The sequence below is a fragment of the Dermacentor variabilis genome, chromosome 7 (genome assembly GCF_050947875.1).
Source record: "Dermacentor variabilis isolate Ectoservices chromosome 7, ASM5094787v1, whole genome shotgun sequence".
Lineage (NCBI taxonomy): Eukaryota > Metazoa > Arthropoda > Arachnida > Ixodida > Ixodidae > Dermacentor > Dermacentor variabilis.
Genome location: NC_134574.1, coordinates 46173570 through 46198533, shown reverse-complemented (window position 1 = coordinate 46198533; position 24964 = coordinate 46173570). Strand labels below are relative to the sequence as shown.

The following is a 24964-nucleotide window of genomic DNA, read 5'->3' as shown; positions in this document are numbered from 1 at the left end:
GCGCGGATTGCGCTTTTGTCGTCCATGCCTTCTGTATTTATCGTGTGGCCTACGAAGTTGCCTTGAAAAAACCGCATGTCTCCGCAGCGTGAATTTGTCCTATGTCGTGTGGGCCAGAAATGTGCGGCGGCGCACATTGTGTTTGCAGCTAAGTGCTAGCGTCCATTCCAGCAAGTAGACGCAGCTGCTTACGCGCGGTTTTCTTCGTTATCCTTGTGATTTACCTGCACCTGCGATAGAATCCACAAGGCACATGACGTCACATTGTGACTTTGTGATTTTGTATTGTTCGCCTTCTTCATTCAGTGTCCTTTTGAAGATGTCCCTGCTTGACAGTAAAATGCCTGAAGTGGGGCTGAAATATTAGAGCAATCCAGCTATAGAAACCGTACTATAAATCAAAATTATCTAAACTTGGTACAGTGCGTGAATCTCACTATGATTTGTCAAAACCTCAGCTCCCCGATGCTGACGACCTTGCACCATGTTAAGGGCAAACGTAATTGTCTACTTATCTGAAGTAGTGTATGTCATTTCTTCATATCATTAGCTCCAAGTACAAAATTTTCATCTGTGCACTGCTGCCTTTTCGAGTTAAGAAGACATTTTCAGATATTATTCAACACTAGTTGTTGAATTGTGTCAACATGAATTCAGGGGTAATATAGGCTGTGCCGCGTGTAGTAACTCCGTTTGAGTATATATATCAGTACGCACAATGTCATTCCTCCAAACAAGCAAAATTGCAGCTTGCATTGAAATATGATTCCACACTATCTTGTTAGTTTGGTAATTGGCTTTTCCATCAAATTATTGTGTATGTAGCATGTTTATATGCACTTGTCTGGACAATGGTGCCGAACATCATATGAGCAACAATCTGCTCACTAAAAATAAGCTCCTATGACGCACTACTGCTGAAATGACAGATTTACTGAGCGAACGTGTCTGTGCTCTTCTGAGCCACAGGACTGACAAGACGTCTGTGAGCACAGTGTTTTTGCTTAGCAAATACAATTTCTTCCCTTCACAACGTAGAATTCTTATCTGGCTCTCACATACTGTTTAGTGTAACGTAAGTAAAATCAAGTATTATGAAACACGAATCTTAGGCACAAGTACCGGCTTTCAGCATCTCACTCAAAATTGATTTTATGAAAGCTAGAAGCAGAAACTTTGATTATCATAACCGCTTTCTTCTGTGCCTTTCTACGAAGTGTATGAATGGTGCGCATTCATTAGTCATTACACTAATATATTTTGAAGCTGCTTGTTTTCTTTTGAGCAGCAGTCGCTGGAATTAGGACATCTTTTGAATATCTATCTACCTTTCCACTGCAGTGCTGACGGCTACATGGTTCCTGCTGTCACCGTCTTGCGCAGCCTTCTTCCTCGTGCAGTTGCACTCCTGTTTGCATGTGCTGACTAACTGCGCTTCCCCCTAGGAGCCATTGCGCCTGCGTTGCCTTGGCCACGGGGCAATGTGAGCCGAGCTGACAAAACATTGCACACAAAAATATGGCAGACACCGGCCGAGAAATCAGGGGTCACAAAGCGGAGCAGTACAGTATTTTCCGCGATGAATGTCTCAGGAGGGGTGAACAAAGCCGTTGCTTCAGAAGTGCTTCCGCAGGACATAGTTAAAACATGAGTGGCGTGAGGGGGAATCTCGGTATTTTAGCGGCCACTAATTTACGGTGACGTTCGGGAGAATCGTCTAAACAGAAGTCGCCAAAAAGAGAAAGTTCTACTTTTGCCAGCTCGCCGTCGTTGATGCCTTTCTGTCGTTAGAGTAGAATGAACTTAATGATGTGCATACGGTTATAAACTGAAAAACACCAACTTCTCAATCGGAGAAGATTTTTCACCAAATTCAGAGACATTAGAAGGAAGCTGTGGAATAGCGCAAAAGAAAACCGCGAGAAGAACGATAAAGTATCGCTAGCATTTGATAAACTGTTCATTAACATTCGAGCCTTCTTTAGGGACGATGAAAAGAACGGCAAGGTCCCTCTTCAAAAAAAAGAAGACGAGGTACCACTAAGGCCGCAAATTCGCCAAACTCGTCAACAACTAAAATTGAAGCCCTAACCATTTTAAATGTTAACGTGGGAAGCGTTCTGAACAAAATAGAAGCTCATAAAAGTCTCCTACTGGAACATTATCCTGATGTAGTAGGGGTTAGGGAAAGATGGCTTTCTCCTGATATATTTGATCATGACCGTATTCCTGCCAATTATGTCATTATTCGTAAAGACCGCCCTTTCCTGGTGGTGGCGCCGCTTTACTCATTAAAAAATTGCCTTTCATATGTATACCTTCCCGTTGTGACAGACACCGAGGCCGTTATCTGCCGGCTTCTTTGTGATGGCACCCCGATATTTGTGGGTTGCATTTACCGAAGCCAGTCATCAGGTTACCAGTGCATCACAATTCAAGACTCCATGCAATATCGCGTACGCCATTCTCATGTCCTGCTAATGGGAGATTACATTCCAGAGATTGATTGGACTACACTTAACCACACTTCGGTTGCGGCGGACGCAGTGATAGACCTAATGTAGCACTTAACCTTCACCAAATTTTATCATCTCCAACGCGCACACATAATACAACTAAAAATGTACTTGACTTGATACTTATTAGTCAGCACTTTCCAATAGACCAGGTTCGGACTGATGTAGTTGAGGGCATATTTGACCATAGCATACTTATCTGCTTGCTGCCGCTTGGCTTTAGCTTTGCAGATCAACAGCGTGGATCAACTGTAATTGATGCTAAAAGGGCAGACGATGACAGTATCTAGCACACGAGTTTGAATTATTTTCACAACTAGCTTCCGACACAGCCAGTGATACAAATCTACTTTGGCTCAGGTTCAGATCTGCTCTTATCTGCTGTTATCCACTGTATTACTAACTTCATATCAACGAAACTGACGAAATCAGCAGTGAACAATCCTTGGATAACACGTGAAGTGATTCAGGCAAAACGAAGAATAAAAAGGCTGCGCAGGGTGGCGAAAAACACAAACTGAGAGTCTTCCATTCGGCACAAACTACACTGCGGCAAAGCAGAGTTCAGACAGAAAGCAAGAAATGCCAAACAATACTACTTCAGCGTCACCCTTCCTAGTTTTATTAAAAGCAATCCTGACAGGTTTTGGAGGCACCTTCGCAGTAATAATTCTACGGCGTCGCACACGCGTCCCAAGGAAAGCGAGCCAAAAGCTAATGCATACACCAATTTTTTCCGCTGAGTTTTCACCACAGATAACGGTATCATCCCTCCCATTTTATCCTTTGGTCTTTCAAGCAGAAGTCACCGATGCAGGAATACTCAACGTACTGCTTAACTTCGACCCTAAGAAATCCAGTGGGCCAGACGATTTTCCAAACGAGTTCCTTAGAAAATATGCGGAATTGAGTAGTAAGTATCTTGGGCTAATTTTCCGCAAATCACCAACTTTGTCTGAACTACCAGACGTCTGGAAAATTGCAAAAATAATACCCATTCACAAATCTGGACATCAGTTTTCAGTACCAAATTACCGTCGGATATCTTTTACTAGCACGTCCTGTAAGTTATTCGAACACATTATCCTAAAACACATAACCGTTTTTCTTGACAAACTAAGGATGTTGTCCCCTAATCAGCATGGCTTTTGTAGCGGTTTGTCGACTATCATCCAGCTAACCGAGGTAGTTCATGACCTTGCACTTAATATTAATAATCGCCACCAAATGGACAATTTTACTTGTTTTACCAAAGGCCTTTGATTGCGTAAGTCACATTAAATTAATCGCAAAACTAAGAAGTGTATTTGGAGAGGGACCCGTTCTTTCATGGATAAAATATTTTTAACAAACCGCTCACAGTTCGTGTTTTTCGAAGGTGTTGAATCAGAAACAGTTCCTGTAATTCCAGGAGTTCCTCAAAGTTCCGTCTTGGGACCACTATTATTTTTAATCTCTATAAATGATATTACAGACAACATTTACTGTAGCATCGAGCTTTTCGCACACGACTGCATCATTTATAAAAAAATTCACAGCATCACAGACCACCATGAACTCAATGCATCCCTTAATACATTAGTAGACTGGTGCGCTAAATGGCAAATCTCCATTAATGTAAAGAAATCCGTAACCATTGGCGTAACACGTAAACGGAACCTGTCCCAAGTTACTTCCACTAGTAATGGTAAACCACTAGCAAATGTGGAATTACATAAGTATTTAGTCGTTACGTTGACGTCTGACCTCAGATGCGAAACACACGTTGCCAACACTACGGAAGCCGCACTAAGCCAGCTGTTCTATGTAAAAAGATGTTTAAGAATGGCACCCGCGTTCGCAAAGCTACCAGCGTACACGACATTCGTAAGAGCAGTGTTAGAATGTGCTAACACAGTTTGGTTCCTTCATTACCTAACTAGTATAACAAAATTGGAGTCAGTGCAGCGCAAAGCCATAAGATTTGTGTATAACAAGTGTAAACACACGGACCCTCCCACTAACCTTCTAGCTTCTTCGGGCATTAGGACTCTATCCACAAGGGCAAAGCAGGCACGTCTCAAGCTTTTGTACCGACTGCTGCATGACATCCATCAGATAGCTATGTCTAGTATATCGCATTTTCACAGTCGCGCCCGACTCGTCATAAGCATAAATAGACATTAATTGAATATTCTTTCAATGACTCGTTTGGGCAATCGTTTTTTCCAGTTACGATACGCGAATGGAATCGGTTAAATCCCGATGTCACAAACGCCGAAACAGTCTTCGCTTGCACTGCAAAGTTATAACATGCATCTAACCTTTAGTACCATCGCCATTGCCACGCACTCTTTCTCATTAGAACGCTGGTTCCCTTTTCTTAGATTCCTGCACTTCTGCAATGTATTTGCTTTCCTAATATTTGCTGGTGATGACCGTTGAAATGTGTGCCGGTTGTCTCGGTGTAAGCGATTGCTTATGCTATTGCAAATAATTTTGTTCTTGTACTGTCACTTGCTTGCTTTCTTATTCCATTCCCAATTTTGTAACAGATTGTAATCCTGTGCCTGGTTGTGCTTTTCTTTCTTGTTTGCAGTATTATTTTGTGGTGTTTGCACATTGCACATGATCGATACGGTGTTGATTCTCTCTGCTTGGAAAAGTCGTTGTAAACCCTCCTCGTGGTTGTGCTTCATAATGTGTGCGCAGCATGCATGATTTCGAAATGTTAATTTAAATTTGTGGGTGATCTTTGGCTTAAATGCTCTGTATAGAAGCTTCCTTTTTTCTCTTTTTTTCTCTCAAATAATATTTTTAATTTAAATTTTTTTCACATTGTGCTTGATTGTGCATTCTTAAATTCTTTTGTAATATTGATGTTTTTGATTGAAAAACTACTTAGACCATATATATTGCCTTCGATTTATTGTTTTTCCTTTCTGTTTCTTTTCAAACGTGATTTTCTTTGTAATGCCCACCTGCTTTGCTTTCAACTGAGAGTGGCAGTATTGAAAATAAACAAATGAATAAATAAATAAATAATTAACGTCCTGAATTACAACTCGGGCCCTACAAGGTGAACATGCTGCGCTGTTGCGATACGGAGGGTTAAGCCAGGAACTCGCGTCGTGACTTTCCGGATGCAGCGATGAAGTCTTTCATCCACAACATAAACGTTAGCTCTATCATCCACATGGGGAATAGCTGAGACACCTTCGACAGAAGTAACTATGGCTTTTGACGGAGAAAAGTGATAACATGGACGTGGTGACACCTGCTCAGTTACTGCCTGTTGAACTTCGGCATTTAGTTTTCCACTTCTGTATGCAGGGGAGGATGACGACAAATTCGGGAGAGGGCTTCGACCTGGTGAGGGATACGTCGGTAGGTGGACGAATGAGGACCAGGAGCGCTCGGAGGTGATCCTGTGGTGTAGTGCAATGGTTGTTCATAGGTATAGTCAGTCGTCTGTTGATAGCCATATGAGACAATGAACCGAAAACGCTGGTAATAGTATTGCGCGATATGCCCATGGCCACTACAAGCAAAGCAAATTGGTTTGTCGTCCAGAGTGCGCCAAGAGTTTGCGGGTATGGGGCCGGCGCGACGGGCACGGGGAAGTCTGCGCCTGCATTGGTTGATTCAGTGTATAAGGAAGGAGCGTTCGAGGCCTTACGACAACGATAGCGTATTTATGATTCGATCACCTGCCAAATAGTGGGTGATGGGTAAGGAGTAGGACGGGGCTTATGCTGCTGCTGAACAATCTGCTCCAGTGAAAGCTGCCTAGCTATTTGCTCGCGTATCAATACCTTATTCTATGGCAGTAGTGTCGACTGGTCCGAGAAGAAGTCAAGGCCTGCGAGGTTCCCGTCATTTGTAACCAGGCGACGAATAAACACCCACTCTTTCAGGAGGTCGTGGTAGCTCTGACACAAGTGGATGAGCTCCGCTATGCTGCTGCGGTTTTCACCAAGCAGCATTTCAACGATGTCGTGGTCAATACATTTATTAAGTGTTCAATTTAATTAGATTTAGGGCATGGATGCATGAACGCTATTCTACAGGTCGAAAACGTCTTGAACATAACTTGCCAACGATTGCCTCGGCTGGTGTGGCGGGACGCGCAAACGCTGTACAGCGCACAAATAACGTTCGGCAGGGCGCCCAAACACTTATATGAAGGCGGCCTTAAAGCGGACCTGGTTGGAGAGAATGCGCGGTGGTTCTTAAACCACAGGTTAGGCGCATGAGAAACGCAGACGACGACGTTGTTGAGTTTAGTGGCGTCATCCCGACGCTCGTGAATGCTCACCCTGCCGTAATACAATAGTCAGGTTCCACATTAATATCATCGGTTCCGCTGAAGACCACTGCAACCCTCTCGTAAGGCACTCCTGAGCAGATGACGGGTTGAACGAGTGCAACGGCGGGGGTGTCAATGACGGGGGTGTGGTTGCGTCTTCAGGCATACCGTGTCGTAGAGTATGGGTGTGGAAATTCCGGGTGAAAGCTTGGCAGTTAGTCCCAGCGCCTAGATCAAATGAAATGAGGCTCATTGACCGGAAAAGGCGGCTTGAGCAGTCACAACGGGCAGCTCTCTCAACCGTAACTTTAGCGACATCTTGCATGAAGCACTCACGATGCTACTGCTGTCAGTGGTGGGCATCATCTTCAGTTGGTAGTGTCCCTCCTTTTCATCACAAGGTATTTACAGCTCGGGTGCAAACTAGCAAATTATGTGATATACTTTTGCCCGTAGAGGTATTTACTTCCCATGTTAAGCAAACATGCTTAACCTCTGTTCCTATTACTACACCGGAAAGGTGAAGCGCTATGCAAGAAACAGTCGCTCTCTCCATCCGTCTCTTTCTCAGGCGCGATGGTGAATGAGCCGAACTTATTTGGAAATGTAGCAAAACGCCTCTGTGGAGTCCCGTGGGGTCACGTTAAATGTTTTCTATGAAGTTATGAAATGGACATAAAAAAGTCAATATTAAAATGTAAGTGCAGGCAATACACATGGCTTCAGTAGAGAAAACTTGTCCAATTTCTATTCCAATCAATTACTATGTGCCGTCTTAAACAACATTGACACAGTGAAAAAAGCGTCGAGAATTACTGTCAATTCTAACTTATCTTGTTTCACACAACAACCCCGGCTTTCTAGAGTGAACCAAGCCTTAGTTCGGTGCATGAAGCATTACTCTATTATCCTAATCCAAGGCAAGTGAAAGAACAAGAATAAATATGACAAATTGCATAACACATCTTTATTTTTACCAAGAGCGAAAAACCATGACGAATGTAAATTGGTCTTAAGCTCACCTGCAAAAGAGCTCCTTTCATTTGGGCAGATCATATTACAATAACGGCCCTAACATATCCAAGAAAACCGGAGAGCTCTTGCGTTTGAGAAGATAGTCGAAACCCTCTGTTTCCAAAAGGGAGTGATACATAATAGTGTTTCGACGTAGTAATAGCACTTTATAACGGATGATTTAGGAATGACGAACTTCTCGAGGCAGAAAGCGCAGTTTCATATTATTCAGGCATTGCCAAGGAATCTCCGTTGCATCGCAATTGTACTCCATTGGGTGCTCTGACACAATGCGGTATTTTTGGACGAGAAGCGACAGCAGCAAGAAGATCTCCATCGTGGCGAACGTCTCTCCTGGGCACGCTCGACGGCCTGCATAACCGCATGAATAAATGTTATTGAAGGCACGAAAATCAGTTAAATTGAGAATAGTAATATAATTGGAGCTCTACTAGTAAATTACTCTCCTATAATGCCAATGCATGACACTCTTAGTTTGAGAAGACGCTTACTAGGTCAATATCAAGGCGAGGAAAAATAGGAGTAACGATGGCCCCTTGAAATTTCGGCACCAACACGCCGTGGCATGACGTAATTTGACAGCGTCTGCTCGGCTCTAGTTAGTGTTGTGTCGGCACAAAGAAACTAAAATAGATTAAAACAAAGCCATTGACTAGACTTGGCAATTTCGAACAACTGGTATACAGCCACAACAGCTCTAACATAAGTAGAAAGACTTGTATTTGTTTGAACTTATTCTGCCGTAGACGCTATGCGGTTCTAGAGTGAAATTCTGACAAAAACTTATCTTTACATTTAGTTTCTGTTTTATTAAGATACAATGAGCGGTTACGAAGAATTTAGGAGAAATAGTTCTCAAGGAATAACTTCTCAGCCTCCCGTGATTCATTACTTCTCTATTGCATTCTTTTAAATACTTATACGTTGTCGCGAAATTTCGTCACACCGTGCAAATCAGCATTGCAACGTTGCGAGAATCTGGAAAGGAATGTTTTGCGGCCCTTGACGCAGCATAACGCTGCCCATCCTTTCTATTAAGCATGAAAAATTGCCCAACTTGGCACGGCGAATAACCTTCCTGTAGTTCGGGAAAACGTCAAAGCGTAACGACAAGCGCAAAATTAAAAACAGAAATGGGAAGGGTAACAAAAACAATTTCTCTGTTGGAAATATAGCTTTCATTCGCTCCCTCCCCCCTCCTTATTGCCGCTTTCTTCTTTAGTTTGTGGCCGTTCATTCCCGACCTAGAACACTTGGTATAACAACGTGCTGCGGGCCGCCGAATAGAAGCAGAGACCTAGTACCAATGTTTTCCGTTTACTAATAAAATAATTCATTTCTTCTGAAAACCTGAGCATAAAGTGTTTCCTCACAACGCACCCCTAAAGTAAACTAATCTGTTCATGGAATGGGGAATAATGTTTCTGAGTCCTTAGACATACTGCATCTTTATTTCAATTAGCATTCAGTACGTGCCAGTGGGTGTTTTCCCGGTATTGGCGAATGCTCCAGATTGGGCATGTCCACCTGCTACTTTTACATAAAACTTACCAAGCCCAACCAAACCAAATTCTTTCTATAGCAAAAATTAAGCATAATCTTTGAACAAAGGTTCTCTTCACATAAATTCTAACATGTGCATTGGATACGCATGCAGTATCAACAGGGCCGACTTGAGGTACCTGAAGTCAGGCGGTAAAAAGAAAAGAAGGAGGCTTGGAGATACATATTCTTGCAGGAAGAAAGCAGGCCCACGAGTCTAGAATAATGTATATTTACAACTGAGGTTAATGGCGTTCAGGCAACTGCCAGACTTCGCCTTCCTCTCGTCCAATCCAACATCTTCCTTCCTTTCACCGTAACATCACCCTCCCGGCGGGGTAGCTCCCTCCCGGTGCCAGTTATAAAGACTCACTTAATGGGGGACATAGAACTTCAGCCTGGCGACGCGAACAACATCGCTGGTGACGTCGAGAGGCACTGAAGGCTGACCGACTGGGGCGATCTCGTACGTCACGTCGGACAGTTGGCGTAAGATCTGGTACGGACCAGAATAACGGGATCCGGGAATAACGGGATCCGGGAATAACGGGATCCGGGAATAGCGGGGAACGGGGAATAACGGGAAAGTAGTTTTTCCGACAAGCCGACGCGACGTGAAGGCGTCCAGAGAAGGACGAGGGAACCAGATGAAAAATGGAAGTCTCGGTGCCGAAGGTCGTAGCGTCGCTTTTGAGAAGCTTGCAAGACTGTGAGGCGATGACGGGCGACTTCTCGGGCCTGCGCCGCTAAGTAAATAGCATGGACGGATGGAAACAACTTTATTTTGAATCCGGCAAATTTGACGACCCGGGCTCAGGTCTGCCATGAGGTGACTTCGAGGCGTTGCCTCCTCGCCGCCTCTCGGGCTTGCTGGACTGCCCACTCTTGTGTCTTGGGGCTGGAGCTGCGCAGAGCGGTGGCCCACTTCGACGCGAGAGCCTCGGGAGCTACTGCCATTGTATAGCTGATGTAGCCCGACACTCCCACAACATGTGTGACAGCGTCGCTCTAGTTTCCTGATATAATTTGCAGAGAACAGTCGGGTATTGCGTGGGGAAAATGTGCTGCAATCGCACTGGACTGGGAAATGTTTGTGTTTGGAATTGTCGCCAGATGACTGCCTGGTGACGTTTCAGCCTGGGGTGAGGTGGGGGCAGCAACCGCCTGCCTAGCTGGTAGTGCTTGGTGATGTCATTTTACCTCACCAGGCGTTCTCGCGTGTTTTGAGCCAGGAGTTCCGAACTCGAAGAGGCGGTCTCCGATTCTGCGCGGCGGGTCAGTTCTCGCGCAGAGCGGTGTGCAACCTCGTTCAAGTTAATGAGGCCCTCATCGGTGGGGGTGGCGACGTGCGCTGGAAACCATATTATCGCGGTGTTATCGAAGTGCTGTCGACCAGCTTTCCTTAGAATCTGGAGAGCATCGGAGGACATGCGTCACCGCGCGCAGTTGCGAACTGCGGATTGTGAGTCGCTAAAGACTACCTCGCAGAGGGGGTCGGTAAGCGCAAGCGCAATCGCTACCTCTTCCGCTGTTTCGGGGTATTCTGTTGCGAGAATACACGCGTGCGTAAGCCGGGAGCTAGCGTCTACGACTACCGCCGTGAACCGGTGTTCTCGTGTGTATTCTGTGACGTCTACAGAGCGCGCAGTCATCTTTCCACCCAAGGAGCGCAGCAGTGCCTTGGCATGGGCCTGGCGTAAGCCCCGATTACATTCGGGGTGCATGTTTCGAGGTATAGGGGCGACAATCAGCGTGTCACTGAGGTCGGTTGGAATGACCTGTTTCAGACCGTGTTGGACGTGGTAGTTGAAGCCGAGTTTCTGCAGGATGGTACCGGCCCGTGGCTGTCAGAGACATGCGTTCGAGTTGAGAGGTTCTTTGCGCATCCACGATTTCCTCAAGCGTGTTGTATACCCCCAGCTGTAGCAGACGAGCGTAACCAGGGCTGGGTAATTGTACTGCGAAAGATAGCAACGTGTCAAAGGGCAAGGTGGGGTCGCGGCCATGCAACAGGTAAAATGGTGAAAATCCGGCAGTGTCGTGACGGGACGAGTTGTATGCGAAAGTGATGTATGGTAAAGCGACGTCCCAGTCGCGGTGATCGTCGAAAACGTACATGGCCAGCATTTCAGTTAGCGTACGGTTGAGTCGCTCGGTGAGGCCGTTCGTTTGAGGGTCGTACGCGGTAGCAATCTGGTGTTCTGTAGAACAGGAGCGGAGCAGATAATCGACGACCTTCCATAGAAAGTAGCGGCCGCGATCCGTGAGCAACTGATGAGGGGCGCCGTGGTGCAGGATGACGTCGTATAGTAAGAAGTCGGCGACATCTGTAGCGCAGCTGGTTGGTGGCGCTCGTGCGATGGCATATCTCGTGGCATAATCGGTTGCTACAGCAATCCATTTGTTTCCTTTGATGGAAATTGGAAAGGGGCCAAGGAGGTCTAGGCCCACACGGAAGAAGGGCTCTGTAGGGATATCAATTGGTTGCAGCAAACCAGCGGGGCATAGCAGGCATCTTTCGGCGCTGACACAGGTCGCAAGAAGCGACATAACGGCGCACAGAGCGATGAATGCCGGGCCAGAAGAAGCGTCGCCGCAGGCGGTCGTATGTACGAGTGATGCCCAGACGTCCAGCAGTAGGAGCGTCGTGAAGTTGCTGGAGCACGGCTAGTCGAAGGTGCTTGGGAACGACTAGGAGGAGCTCCGGGCCGTCAGGACGAACGCTACGACGGCATAAAGTTCCATCGCGCAAGGTGAACATCCGGAGGGACGGGTCATCGGGCGAGAAGCTTAGGCGTTCCATAAGTGTTCGAAGAACATGATCTTATCGCTTCTCATCGCCAATATGGAGGAAGCCGGAGAGGGATAGAACACTGATGTCCGAGTCTGCATCGGTATCGTCCGGTTGATCCACGGGATTGCGGGACAGGCAGTCAGCGTCTTTATGCAGGCGCCCTGACTTATACATAATAGAAAATGTATATTCTTGTAGACGCAAGGTCCAACGTGCAAGTCTTCCAGTTGGGTTCTTCAAAGAGGAAAGCCAGCAGAGAGCGTGATGATCGGTCACGACGCAGAAGCTCCGACCGAAAAGGTGCGGCCGAAATATCGAGACCGCCCATACGAGCGCGAGACATTCTCTCTCAGTAATGGAGTAATTTCGCTCGGGCGTGGAAAGAAGGCGGCTAGCGTAAGCGATGACACGGTCTTGGCCCTGTTGACGCTGAGCGAGGACAGCGCCGATACTATGACCACTCGCGTCAGTTCGTACTTCAGAGGGCGCAGAAGGGTCAAAGTCTGACAGAATTGGGGAAGTTGTAAGCGGCTCAATCAGGGTAGAGAACGCTTTCTCCTGCAGCGGTCGCCAAGAGAAAGAGACGTCTTTGTTAAGAAGGTCAGTGAGAAGGTGAACTATGTCGGCAAAATTTTTCACAAATCGCCGGAAATAAGAGCCCAAGCCCCGAAAGCTACGGACATCGTTTGTTGAACAAGGTACAGGAAACTTTTGCACGGCGTGAACTTTCTGTGGATCAGGTTGGATTCTGGCGGCGTTTACGAGATGGCCGAGCATGTTAATTTCGCGGCGACCGAAATGGCACTTGGACGAGTTTAGCTGAAGGCCAGCCCTGCGAAACATGGAGAGTATGGTTGTGAGGCGCCGCAGATGGCTCTCAATGTTCAGCGAAAACAGAATCACATCGTCGAGGTAACAGAGGCATGTAGATCACTTCAAGCCGCGCAAGAGAGAGTCCATCATGCGCTCGAATGTAGCTGGCGCATTGTATAATCCAAAGGGCATGGCTTTAAATTGGTACAGACCGTCCGGCGTGAAGAAGGCGGTTTTCTCGTGGTCCATCTCATCGACGCTAATCTGCCGATAGCCAGAGCGGAGGTCGAATGATGAAAGCTATTGGGATCCGTGAAGTCAGTCAAGAGCGTCATCAATGCGAGGCAGGGGATTAACATCCGTCCTGTTATCCTGTTGAGGTGACGGTAGTCAACGCAGAAGCGTCACGAGTTGTCTTTCTTTTTTACTAAGACAACTGGTGATACCCACTGACTACTTGAAGGTTCAATAATGTCCTTGTCCATCGTCTTGTGTACCTCTTTTTGTCTGATGGCCCTTTCTGTTGCGGAGACACGATATGGCCGCCTATGAATGGGGCAGGCGTCACCGTATTGAAAGCTGTTGCGAAAATCGATAAACTTAAGCATATGTATATGTATATTAAGCTTATAGAAATGTGTGTATGCGTGCATTACTAGATAGTATGATATTGTCACGTGATTGTGACGGTGAAGAAAGCAGAAAAACCGTGAATGACGAAACTAACTTTTATTGGGTCAAGTTTTGACCACAAAAGCAAGTTGCGCTCAATGCACAGCAAAAGCGGCAAACACTGTCGGTGATCGTGGAAATATGATCTGCGGAGCAAGCGCCCTGGCTTTTATATATCAGTCACGCAAAGTTTCAGAATAATCGCTGACAGCAACGTGTCTTCTAGAAAGTATTACACAATTCGTTTCGCGCATACATGCAATCAGATTACACAAGGTTCGATGGGAACAGACAGTGAATAGAAGCATCGATAACACTCGAGAAACATCTCATAGGTGCGGGCGCATCCTGCGCTGAGCGATAACCTTTGTTAGACGGTGAAAGGCGGTCACCCGATATAATATAAACAAGTACTAGCGTCAATGTGGTAAGAGACGCTTATATAGCTATTGTTTGCAATGCTATCAACATTGAATCGATTCAACTTTAATGTTTATTTCTACCTCTGAAATGAAAAACAATAAATTTAGCCCATTATTTCTTATGTTTAGTTGCTTCTGTGCTTCACACGCTTCATTTTAATAGCTGAAAACTGCATCGACCGCTCACTTACGACCTCTTGTGTGAGCGCCTTGAATTACATAAAGATTAATTATTTTAACATGCGGTCAGCTCTACAAGAAATACAAGAGGAATAAATTGGAATCTTGTAAATAGTAATTGGTTGCAATCGTTCTTCTTTACCACTGCTTCAAGATAGTAGAAGCCAAAATATCACTCAGCAGTAGGTGCAAGGTTTAAGAGGATGAGTGATCAAGTTAAGCCCTGTTCAGAACAAAAGTGGCGTCATTTTTAACGCGAACCTGGTAGCCTCTTGTTGGTAGCAATTTTCGTGTCCGTCAGCAAAAAAATGGACCGGAAAGAGTGCATATCTCCTTTGAAATGAGGCATACAACAGACAGCTACGAATTCATTTCAATAAAGGAAAGTACCCCACAAGCGTCAAAACCGCATGGTGGATGATAAGGCGCCTGTGAACAACGTGAGGCACGTTCCTTCTCCCTGCGCGTGTTTGCTGGTAAAAAATACCTTTTCATAAGCTGTTCTAGTGGAAAGGTGTAACAACAGCATAAGAATCATTGAGTGAATTCACACGACCTCATACATAAAAGGGAGACCTACCTAGCAACTCATTCAGTTCATTGCAAGACCACTATGGGTAGACCAAGCAAAGACTTCCGAAGAGCAGTCTGTATACGAAGAGCGTCGAAAAGTAACGCTCAACGGCGGTGTCGTGATAAGGCTAGGCAGAGCAATAAAACATTTCATATCCCCATCGACGGCATTTAGGTGGTTTTCTAACAGCTTCGCTGGTCGTAGATTTTCGAAGAGTCGGAATGGCGAGTCAATTTTTATCGAAATAACCTATTTTTGAGATATTTCCTTTTCAGGCACACGAATTTGCCCTTTGATATGAAAGAGTCTGCAAGAAGAGGCTGTTAAAAGAGAAATTGCGGAATGCCAGAGAGATCTAGTAATTGCGAAACTGCGAGTAGTGAATGCAGTTCCTATGGTATATATACTCTGGGTGTAATTTTTTTTTTTTTGCCAGAAGGCTTTGCTTCTGCTACCCTTGAAAGTGTAATCGCATGTTCACTGCATAACGCTAGAACAAATATTTTTTGCATGCAATGAATGTCCCTCAGAATAGCATGCTCGAAAAAGGCTTCGATGAAATAGTACACTAAACGCAACCACCTGCACGAAACCATCATGACTAATGGTGACACACTTGTCTCTAATTATAAGAACGTCTTCACCCGTCACTGCTATAACCAGCACCGCGTGATGGCTGCTCCAGACATGTTATCTAGCGTCGGGCGAACCCTGTGTCATGGCCGCGCTTCCGCAAAATGTAAATTTGCGGCCTGTGCTAAACGCTTTCGCCTTCACCATTGCACATCGTGCTGTCCCATGTTGGTGTGGTAAATCTGTAGCGCTAATATTCGTTGGAACTGTATATTATTTAGGAATGTTGAATTTTTTTTAACTGTTTAGCATTTTGATGCATTTGACAGCGCGGTTGCTTGATAACAGGCTGCGTCTTCCCTTTACCGAGCCAGTATTTCCAGAAAGTGTGTTTTAGAATAGTTGCAAGAGCAGCGGAATATTTCTAAATTATACAAAAGAATGGGAAAGCTATGAACGCGTACTGCGAGATAAACCATCACTTCTGAATAGCCACCTTGCAGATAACATAAGATATGGCAAACAATACGAAAATATGTGCCGTGAAAGCAATGAAGCGCCCGACAAATTTGGCACTTAGGGCCAAGTTTGTGTGTTCTGTACTGATTGTGTCAACGCTTCCCCAGGATAAACTCGCTTATGTCGGCTGCCCCTGGTTACTTTGTAAAATATCAAGGATATCTTACCGATAGAAAATGGAATCAAATATTCTGGCTTGCTTCGAATACTGGTGCCATCTTCATTCAAGAAACGGTGCGGATCGAAATTATTCGGATTCTTCCACAATGTGGGGTCGTGGTGAACTGCCCAAATGTTAGGAAGAACGACTGTTCCCTTCGGGATGAAGAAGTCGCCAATCACCATGTCTTCCGTAGCTCTGTGAGGAAAGAAAAGACTTATGAGACAGCCATTAAGTCTAACAATGAAGGTGTTAGCGGCATAGAGTTTAAAACAATAACTATTAGAGGGAACTCAGGCGCTGCCATCGTTCAGCCACCATGGGAATGATGCGAAGTACATGGAATCATCTGATTTCCGTACTTTTAAATTCAGACGTTGTTGTGGCTTTCCTTATTACGCTTTATATGCCTTCAGTGTCGTACATTTCAGAGCGATTTATATATTTCATAATGTAGAATACTCCGCGAACGCGCACAGTCGCTAGTAATTTCCGCGGCTAGACTTGTCGAGGTGGCGAAACTGAAACACGCCAAGCGTCTAAACATGCTGGCTTGCCAGCAAGAAATTCATAAAATCGTTCTATGCCGCTTGTCGATGCATGCGTCTGTGGCGTAAGGGCTTCAATGTTGCGCTGCTGTTATAGAAATACTGTTCTCAAATACTGTCGTCGGACAATTTCACTATAGTTTATTTATTTGTTACACAATACTTCGTTGGAAATGAATTTACAAAACCTTGGAGCCGTTTCCTTGGAGCCCTTCCTTGGATTACAAAACCTTGGAGCCCCGATTGCAACTCCTGTAGACACTAGCGTCATAGTTACCTCTAGTAATTAGTGTATGAAAGTCTACATTTAACGTGACTAGAAGCGCTAAAAACGTTATATGTCTGTTTTAATATATGTATGTCTATCAAAACATGTTCGCTAGCAAACCTAATGTGTTATATTTTTTTTAAACTGCGCAATGTTACTGGCAATACGCAGGCACGGTTTGACGTGTCTTTCACTAAGGGGTTGAATAAAAATTGCTGCACGCCTGTTTTAGGATGGATGACATGTGTGATAGTAAACGCTTCAAAAGAGTCTACATTCTCGTAGAAAGAACGAAAACAGGAGAAATTTCTTCCGTTGAGAAACGGGATGCCGCTTCTCCGTATATTCCTTCTCCCTATATTTATGCCATAGACAATGCATGTGGTTTTTTTGCACTGTTTCCTCGGTGAACGATGGCCCCGTATGCTTTGCGTATGCGATGGCCCCGTATGCTTTGCGGATTAATGACCAAATTATACGATATAGACGAACGCACCGATTTTTTGGCGTCATCATTGATAGAGACTTGTCTTGGAGCCCTCACATCTCGTACATGACAAAGCGTTTGGCCGCCATTGTAGACCTTCTTGTGTTTCTCGGCGGGAAGTCCTGGGGCACAACAGTACCGTCAATGTTGCAACTATATAAAGCACTGTTTTTGGGCTTCCTGCGGTACAGCTTACCTGTACCAGCAAGTACTTGCACTACGAATATTCGCAAACTCCAGAGCGCGCAAGCCCAAGCACTCAGGACTTGTCTCGGTCTTCCCGAAACTACGCCATCGATTGCGACAGTGGCCATAGCGGGAGACGCTCCTTTGACAGTCTACATTGATACGGATGTCCTGAGAGCACACATCCGACACCTGACTCGCATTCCCTCGCACCAACTTGCTTGCTTGCCAGCAAAAAAGCCACTTTCAACTTTTGCTATAACTATTGTAAGACATCAGTCCTACTTGCCATCAGAATTAACGCCCGCTACACAATTGTCAGATCCATTGTGGTGTCCGCACCGGCCGCAAGTGCAGCTGACAATTCCAGGAATCAGAAAGAAAGTTGGAGCGCCATTGCAAGCTTTGAAACAAGCAACTTTGGAGCACATTCACAACGTGCACAGATTCCGGCAACATGTATACACAGATGGTTCAGTAAAACTCAACAGCTCTGCTGCTGCAGTCATCATCCCGGCACAATCTGAGGAAATCAAATCAAGAACTTCATGTGTGACCACATCGACGGCTGCAGAACTCGCGGCGCTCCTTGCTGCACTTGATTTCATTAAGCAGAAGCCACCGCAACAATGGACACCCTTTAGTGACTCCAAGGCAGCCCTTCAGTGCATACGAAGCCCCATGCGCCACGGACCCAATGAACAACTGGCCTCAGAAATTCGGCACATATATCATCAAAGCCATGACAAGGGACACAACATAATCTTTCAGTGGCTTCCAGGACATTGTACGTCAGCGGGAATGACCACGCCGACGAAGCCGCCTGATCTGCACATGAAAGTGGTCAACGAGTCTTCATTCCGCTTTCGCGAACAGACGCTGCGGCTGAGCTGCGATTGATGTCCCATGAGTGTACCTTGCCCCTGTTTGACTCGAATGTTTTCACCATGTGTCGGTTGCGTTCGTTGTCTCCGGACATACGGATGCACCTCCCGCCTGGATTACCACGACGTGAACAGACCATGCTGTACCGTCTGTGGCTAGGCGTTGCCTTTACAAACTTATATGCTTTCCTCATACGAATGGCCAACAGCCCCACGTGCGACACATGTAACATCGATGAGACGCAAGCACACATTATCTGTGTCTGCCCGCGGTACAGTGCTGAGAGACAAGTGATGTGCAGAGTACTGGACCAGTTGGACAATCGTCCACTTTCAGAACTAAAAGCTTTAGGCCAATGGCCCCAAAGAACCTCCGCGTTGAAGGCCTTACTCGCGCTATTAAGGTTCTTGCGGTCCACGGGGCTTCACGATAGACTCTAAGAATGCCACTCCCTACCGCTCTGTAGGGTACGTGCTTTGTTCGTGCTTGTCTCTTTTTCTTTCTAGCTCCCCCTTCCACTCTGTTTCTCTTTTTATGCCCCTTAGCCCTTCCCCCTGCGCAGGGTAGCCAACCGAAACTACCTCTGGTTAACCTCCCTGCCTTTCTCTGCATTATGTTCTCTCTCTGTCTCTCTCTAAAAGGTATAAATAAACAAATACCGATAGAGCCCAAAGCATTGCAAATGATTTTCAGAGGGGCTAAAAATACCGTCATGCCATTTGCCACAGCTACTACGGTGGCCCTATGAGAACATGCACGCGCGTACTCACTTTTTCACACTTATTAAAATGTATTATACCGTGGTCCATTCACCACAAACATCGCGGAAGTGGCACAAGAGAAAATCTCAAATTTGTCTTTCTAAAGGCAGTTAAGGAAAATCCTCCTTGTTTCAAAAAATGGGTTAGGGTGTACAGTTATGATGTTTATGCACCAGTAAATGCTGTAGAAACCTGTGTATTTTTCTTTACAGAAAAATAACGTGTAATTCTATGTAGAGTGGCTGCTGTAACGCTGATGTTAAATGTCCTTTTTTTTCCTTATACCATCATCATCAGCAGCCTGGTTACGCTCACTGCAGGGTAAAGGCCTCTTCCATACTTCTCCAACTACCTCGGTCATGTACTAATTGCGGCAATGTAGTCCCTGCAAACTTCTTAATCTCATCCGCCCACCTATCTTTCTGCCACCTCCTGCTACGCTTCGCTTCCCTTGGAATCCAGTCCGTAACCCTTAATGACTATCGGTTATCTTTCCTCCTCATTACATGTCCTGCCCATTCCCATTTCTTTTTCTTGATTTCAACTAAGATGTCATTAACTCGCGTATCTTCCCTCACCCAATCTGATATTTTCTTATCTCTTAACGTTACACCCTTCATTCTTATTTCCATAGCTCGCTGCGTCGTCCTCAATTTAAGTAGAACCCTTTTCGTAAGCCTCCAGGTTTCTGCCCCATAGGTGAGTACTGGTAAGACATAGCCATTACACACTTTTCGCTGGAGGGATAATGGCAGCCTGCTGTTCATAATCTCAGAATGCGTGCCAAGCACACCCCAGCCAATTCTTCTTCTTCTGATTATTTCCGTCTCATGATCTGGATCCGCGGTCACTACCTGCCCTAAGTAGATCTATTCTGATTGTTGTATTCAAATAGGAGGTTGGGGCCAAGTACTGCACCAGGTTGGCCAATACTGCCATGGTGACGAAGTGCGTTACCGGTTCTGGTCACCGGGATCAGTGCGCACTCTATGCCTTGTTTCTGCAATTTTATCAACAGGCAGATTTCTTTAATCCGCTAAAAATTACGCGGCACCGGGATTCGAACCACGGTCGTCTTGCACGCGAGGCGGATGCTCTACCTCTACACCACCGCTGCAGCGCTTGTACATCATCCCTTATACATCGCCATATAAACTTATTATCCTTTCAATTTTTATTTGCAGATTGTCATTTCGAAGCCTAAGACTGCTTTATTCCGCTTTTTGGTGAAATACTATTAGAAAACGTCAGTTAAAGTAGACAACTACTACCACACGTACGTGGCAGGTGCAATCGATGTTATCAACAGCTTAGTAGTACACGAGATCACTGCCGTGAGAAGTGCTCAACTTCGCTACGCGACGATACACTTCAAGTTGTCTTCGTGCACGTGTGCGCTTATTTCGTGTTTTTGCCGACATCATGAATAAACGTGAATACTCTTTAACAATACTGAACCGGAATATGGGTCACATTTTGGACGTGCAGATAACGTTTATTACGATTTGTAAATGGACTTGTTTATGACAGAGTTAGTCCAAACTTGAATCCAACTTGAACAAAAAAAAACGTCATTTCAGTGCTGAAAGAAGTGTGAAAATCCGACAGAGCAGGTGCAAAACTTGAACCTGGCTCTTCAGTGCTGATAGGAGCGTTAAAGATGTGACCGGCCAATATGCTGTCATTGTGAACGTTCCGAAGTAAAAATACGTGCAGATAACTTCGACATACTGGAATTATGTGTTCTGATTATTTCGATAAACCGAAAAATAAACAATGCGAATGACATTTTTTTTGAAAATGTCCTTCTTTCTCAAGCAAACTTTTCATTTTAGAGTTGCCTGACTGTTTGCCTGACAAGAAATAGTGGCTCCACCACTATTTCTTGGTATCCCAGTACGATAATGAGGTTGGCTGTGAAGAAATTGATAGTTTGTGGCGAGTGGTGACGCTCTTTCAAGGGATAGCAAATATGAGAGCTTGCATTCCCCTGATGGAGTCCTAACCTTGTGAGGGTGCGATATGTTAGCACGGCATCGCACGCAATGCAGCTGAAAGGGTGCAGAAAAATGGATGTCCTGGCATCTGCAAGCAACTTCACAACGCCGCCGTAATGAGGTCGAATGCCATTGACATTTGAGGCATCCAACATCATTGTTGCATGAGATGAAAGCAAACGGAAATCATTGACGTTATTTAACACGCCAGTGAACTATTCTAAATATTTTGCCTCACGCTAACTGCCCTAGCTTTTCATACCGGTGCATACACAACAGCTCATACTTTATCGACAATAAACCACGCGACTTGTCTTCGACAAGGTGCACTCACTCTCTTGGCACACCGGTAACAGTCGCAGTGGCCCATCGGTAGAGCTCCCAAACACAGGCAAGCGTGAACGGCATTTGCTTCCTGTCTTCCCAGCTGGGCTGCCGATGTGGCCCCACGACATCGTCTACTTCACGCTGCACACGAGCTTGGACAGTGTCCACGTTTTTTGCGAACTGAAACAACCCCCAGGCAAGCGTTCCAGCTGTGCTAAGGGTTCCAGCTGTCAGGAAGGAGGTAATGTTGCCCACCAGGTACTCGTCTGCATAAAAGTGCAGTTGCACCAGAAATATCATCACACCATGTAGTTCAAAATATTTCCGCAATGAGTTTACACACCATTTTAATGCGCGCGTATTTTTCGTAGTGCCTATAACCGTGATCAATAAATAATCGAATTACTAATAAATGTATTCAGTGTTTCAGCTGTTTTGTGATTGCTTTGTGCACCCGCTGTCCAAAATTATGATCATTGAAGGAAGTCGGCCTAATGACAGCCTGCCTCCTTCTGTTCGAGCTGAAATTATGACTTCGAGCATTTGACAAAGCAAAGGTACATCCACTCAAAAAAATTCTTGATCACGACCTTTGTAGATATTAGTTTTTTTTTTCAAAGCACCACAAGAGGAATTGAATAGACTGGGCCCTCTTGGACAAACAAAACACTGATCCTGATCAAGTTCCACTCCGTACCGCAAAATACCATTTGCAATTATTGTACAGATAGTATGTATTGAGCTATCTTGCTTAGCAAGGTATTGCCGTGTAAGTGTTCATTTCTATATTGAGTGTTTCATTTGTGATTTCAGAGCACTGATAGTACAGCGTTTATATGGCAATTTTATAGAGTAGCGTATTTACCACTGTTATTTGTTTATTGTTCCAACACATCTTCATGTACACGCCCATCTACTAAACTACTACACTGGAATTAAAGCATGTATAACTAAATAGTATAATTTTGACAATGTCACATAGGTAAGAGGCACTGACGACTTTCATTAACAGTTCGACGTTCTTTTTTTTGTATTTTGGACTGACCTGCTTCAGTCCCTAGCATTATTTCTCCTGGTGACGAATTAAAATAATAAATTGCACTTACAAAAAGTAAATGTTCATGAAGCTATAGCTAATCCTATCTGGCTGCTGTGCCATACAGCTGTTCCGTTCTCAAAACTTAAACAGCGTGGTGGACGGGGCAAATAAGTAAGGACAACAAACAACCTGCCGCTATCGTTAAATTAACGTTGATTTCATGCAGATCACTGAATATAAATGCACAAGAAGTAAACATTAGTTGAAGGCCACTGCTTCGTCAGTCGTGTCGGTTACCTTTTTGTTCAACTTTAAGCTCTGCTTAATATACGAACTTCTAAAAGCAAGGGATCGCTAACACGAGAGCGCTATTGCGCAAGAAATTTAAAGAATTACCGGTGAACAGGCACTTGCGTTCTTCCTTGTCCTCCTCGATCTTCTGAAGATAACCGAGAATGAAGTCTCTGCGCTCGTTTCCACAGCTGCTCTCTTTGTACGCAAGCACTTGTTTCCTTGAAGAAGGAAAAAAAATATTATCACACTTTCTGCAACGCTGTGTTGTTCTTCAGTTGTTAAAAGGGCTTTTGAAGTCTCATTAGGAAAAGTTCTAAGCATAATTATTTTTTCACAATTGCTAATAGTATTCATATACTTCTTTTCATTTAAGGCAGTAATTACATTGGCTTGTGTAAAATGAGCATAGGAAAAGTCCAATATACGTAAATTGCACTTCCTATATGCAGAAACCTAGTTATGTAATTCAACAAACGCAGGCGTTATTATTCGTTCAACGAACAAATCACAGATCATTTCATATTGCACTTGCGTCGTATTTCATTGCTGAGAGCATTCGCATATAAACAATAAATTTGCCTCTGGTGACATCACCTTCCTGCGCTGTCACACTGAACGTTCTTAACTTTTTCAGTTTATTCCAACTTCCTTGTGAATTTCTGAACTCCTTCGCCTCCCCCACGGTTGCAACTGGTGAAAAGGTCACACTTTGTCATGTGGATGTTCAAAAGAAGAGACTGCTGGTCTGGTTGCTAATGCGAAACTTCGTCGCCTTAGAGTGCACTATCTATTCGCTAGCGCTGCTGGTGCTGTGTCTTCCTCGCCTTCTGTCGTCCTGCGTGCTCTTTTGCGCTTTACCTTAGGTTACTGTACTGATTGCTCCTATCAGGTAACCGTTCAAACAGGAATCGTACACTACACTTGCTCGTGAAATGATGCAATACATACATTGTCCCTCGACGAGCTCTCAGCTAAGATTGTTAGCGTAATAAATTACCCTTCACCCTCTTATTGACTCCAGAGACATGTCTATACTACTTTAAGCTTCGTTTGTAACCACCGTTTATACAGACCACCAGCACTTTGGCATAAACGGAGAAGATGTCCCTTGGCACGATAATAAATCCAACGACAGCAAGCAATAACCTTACGTGAGAGTTTTCGGTCTGAAATACTAGTTTTATTAGTTTACATGTGCATGATAAGATGGGCACCATTGTTAATGAGAAAAAGCTACAGTGAGGTTTCGCTTCGGGAACACGGGTCATGCCCAAGTGTAAAGGTGCTATTCCCTTTTTCTGCATTGCGCGTAGAACATTAAAAAAATGGTTTGATTGTGTGTAAGTGTGGCGGTTTCTTCAAAGCTCATTTTTATTTTGTATATTTTATGTACGTTTACGCTTTTTAATAAGTATTAGTCAGCTCGCGCCCTACACTTGGTGACGACTTCAGGGTCGGTCGACTCACGCTCGGCCGGCTGCCGCTTCATCTGCTGCTTAGTCATTCTCGCTTGGCGCTCGACCTTCGATCGCGAGATGAAACCAGTAAGTCAATAGCGCACACCATGGGAGAAAAAAATATACAAGGAGGAAGGGTCCCATGATTCCGCAAGGGTCGGCAAGCCAATGTCCTTTGAAGCCGCCCCTCCCCGTTTATGGGGTCTTGTGTGCGGTGCCTTTTTCGGTAGGAATAGGCTCACATGATTGACGAACCATTCAAGATGGTTTGGTGCGTAATCACTTTAGGTGCCGCCTGCCGTCACAGGCATTGAGGCACGTGGGAAGTGGTGGTTTTCAACTAATGCACACATCATCCTTTTCTTCAAATTCATTGCCTTCAAACGTTCAGAAAGACATGGGTGCCTGACCTATGATGAGAGATTTCCCAAAGCGTCACTTCCGCTTGCCAGCGCGGCTAGTGCAGTTGCCAGTGTTCTCCCCTAGAAACACGTCCTGAATATCGAAGCATGGTCTATTGCTTCGCCAAAGTACCTCTTGTGCACCTTTAAGTGTGGTGCGAATATTATGGTAATTCTTGCCGCGCTGTCTGGCACCTAGAAAGAGACGAGATGTCTCGCGGGGTAT

At 45.0% G+C, this 24964-nt stretch overlaps 1 protein-coding gene across 1 annotated transcript in view; it reads right to left on the bottom strand.

The window, feature by feature from the left end:
- Positions 1-7999: 7999 nt before the first annotated feature.
- The window catches only part of LOC142588613 (cytochrome P450 2C20-like), an 89684-nt gene continuing 72719 nt past the window's right edge, over positions 8000-24964 (bottom strand). The window contains exons 7-10 of the mRNA XM_075700448.1: positions 22983-23098; positions 21555-21813; positions 16096-16286; positions 8000-8190 (exon numbers count right to left, since the gene is read on the bottom strand). Coding sequence (XP_075556563.1) covers positions 8000-8190; positions 16096-16286; positions 21555-21813; positions 22983-23098 — 757 coding nt within the window. The remainder of the gene's footprint in view (positions 8191-16095; positions 16287-21554; positions 21814-22982; positions 23099-24964) is intronic.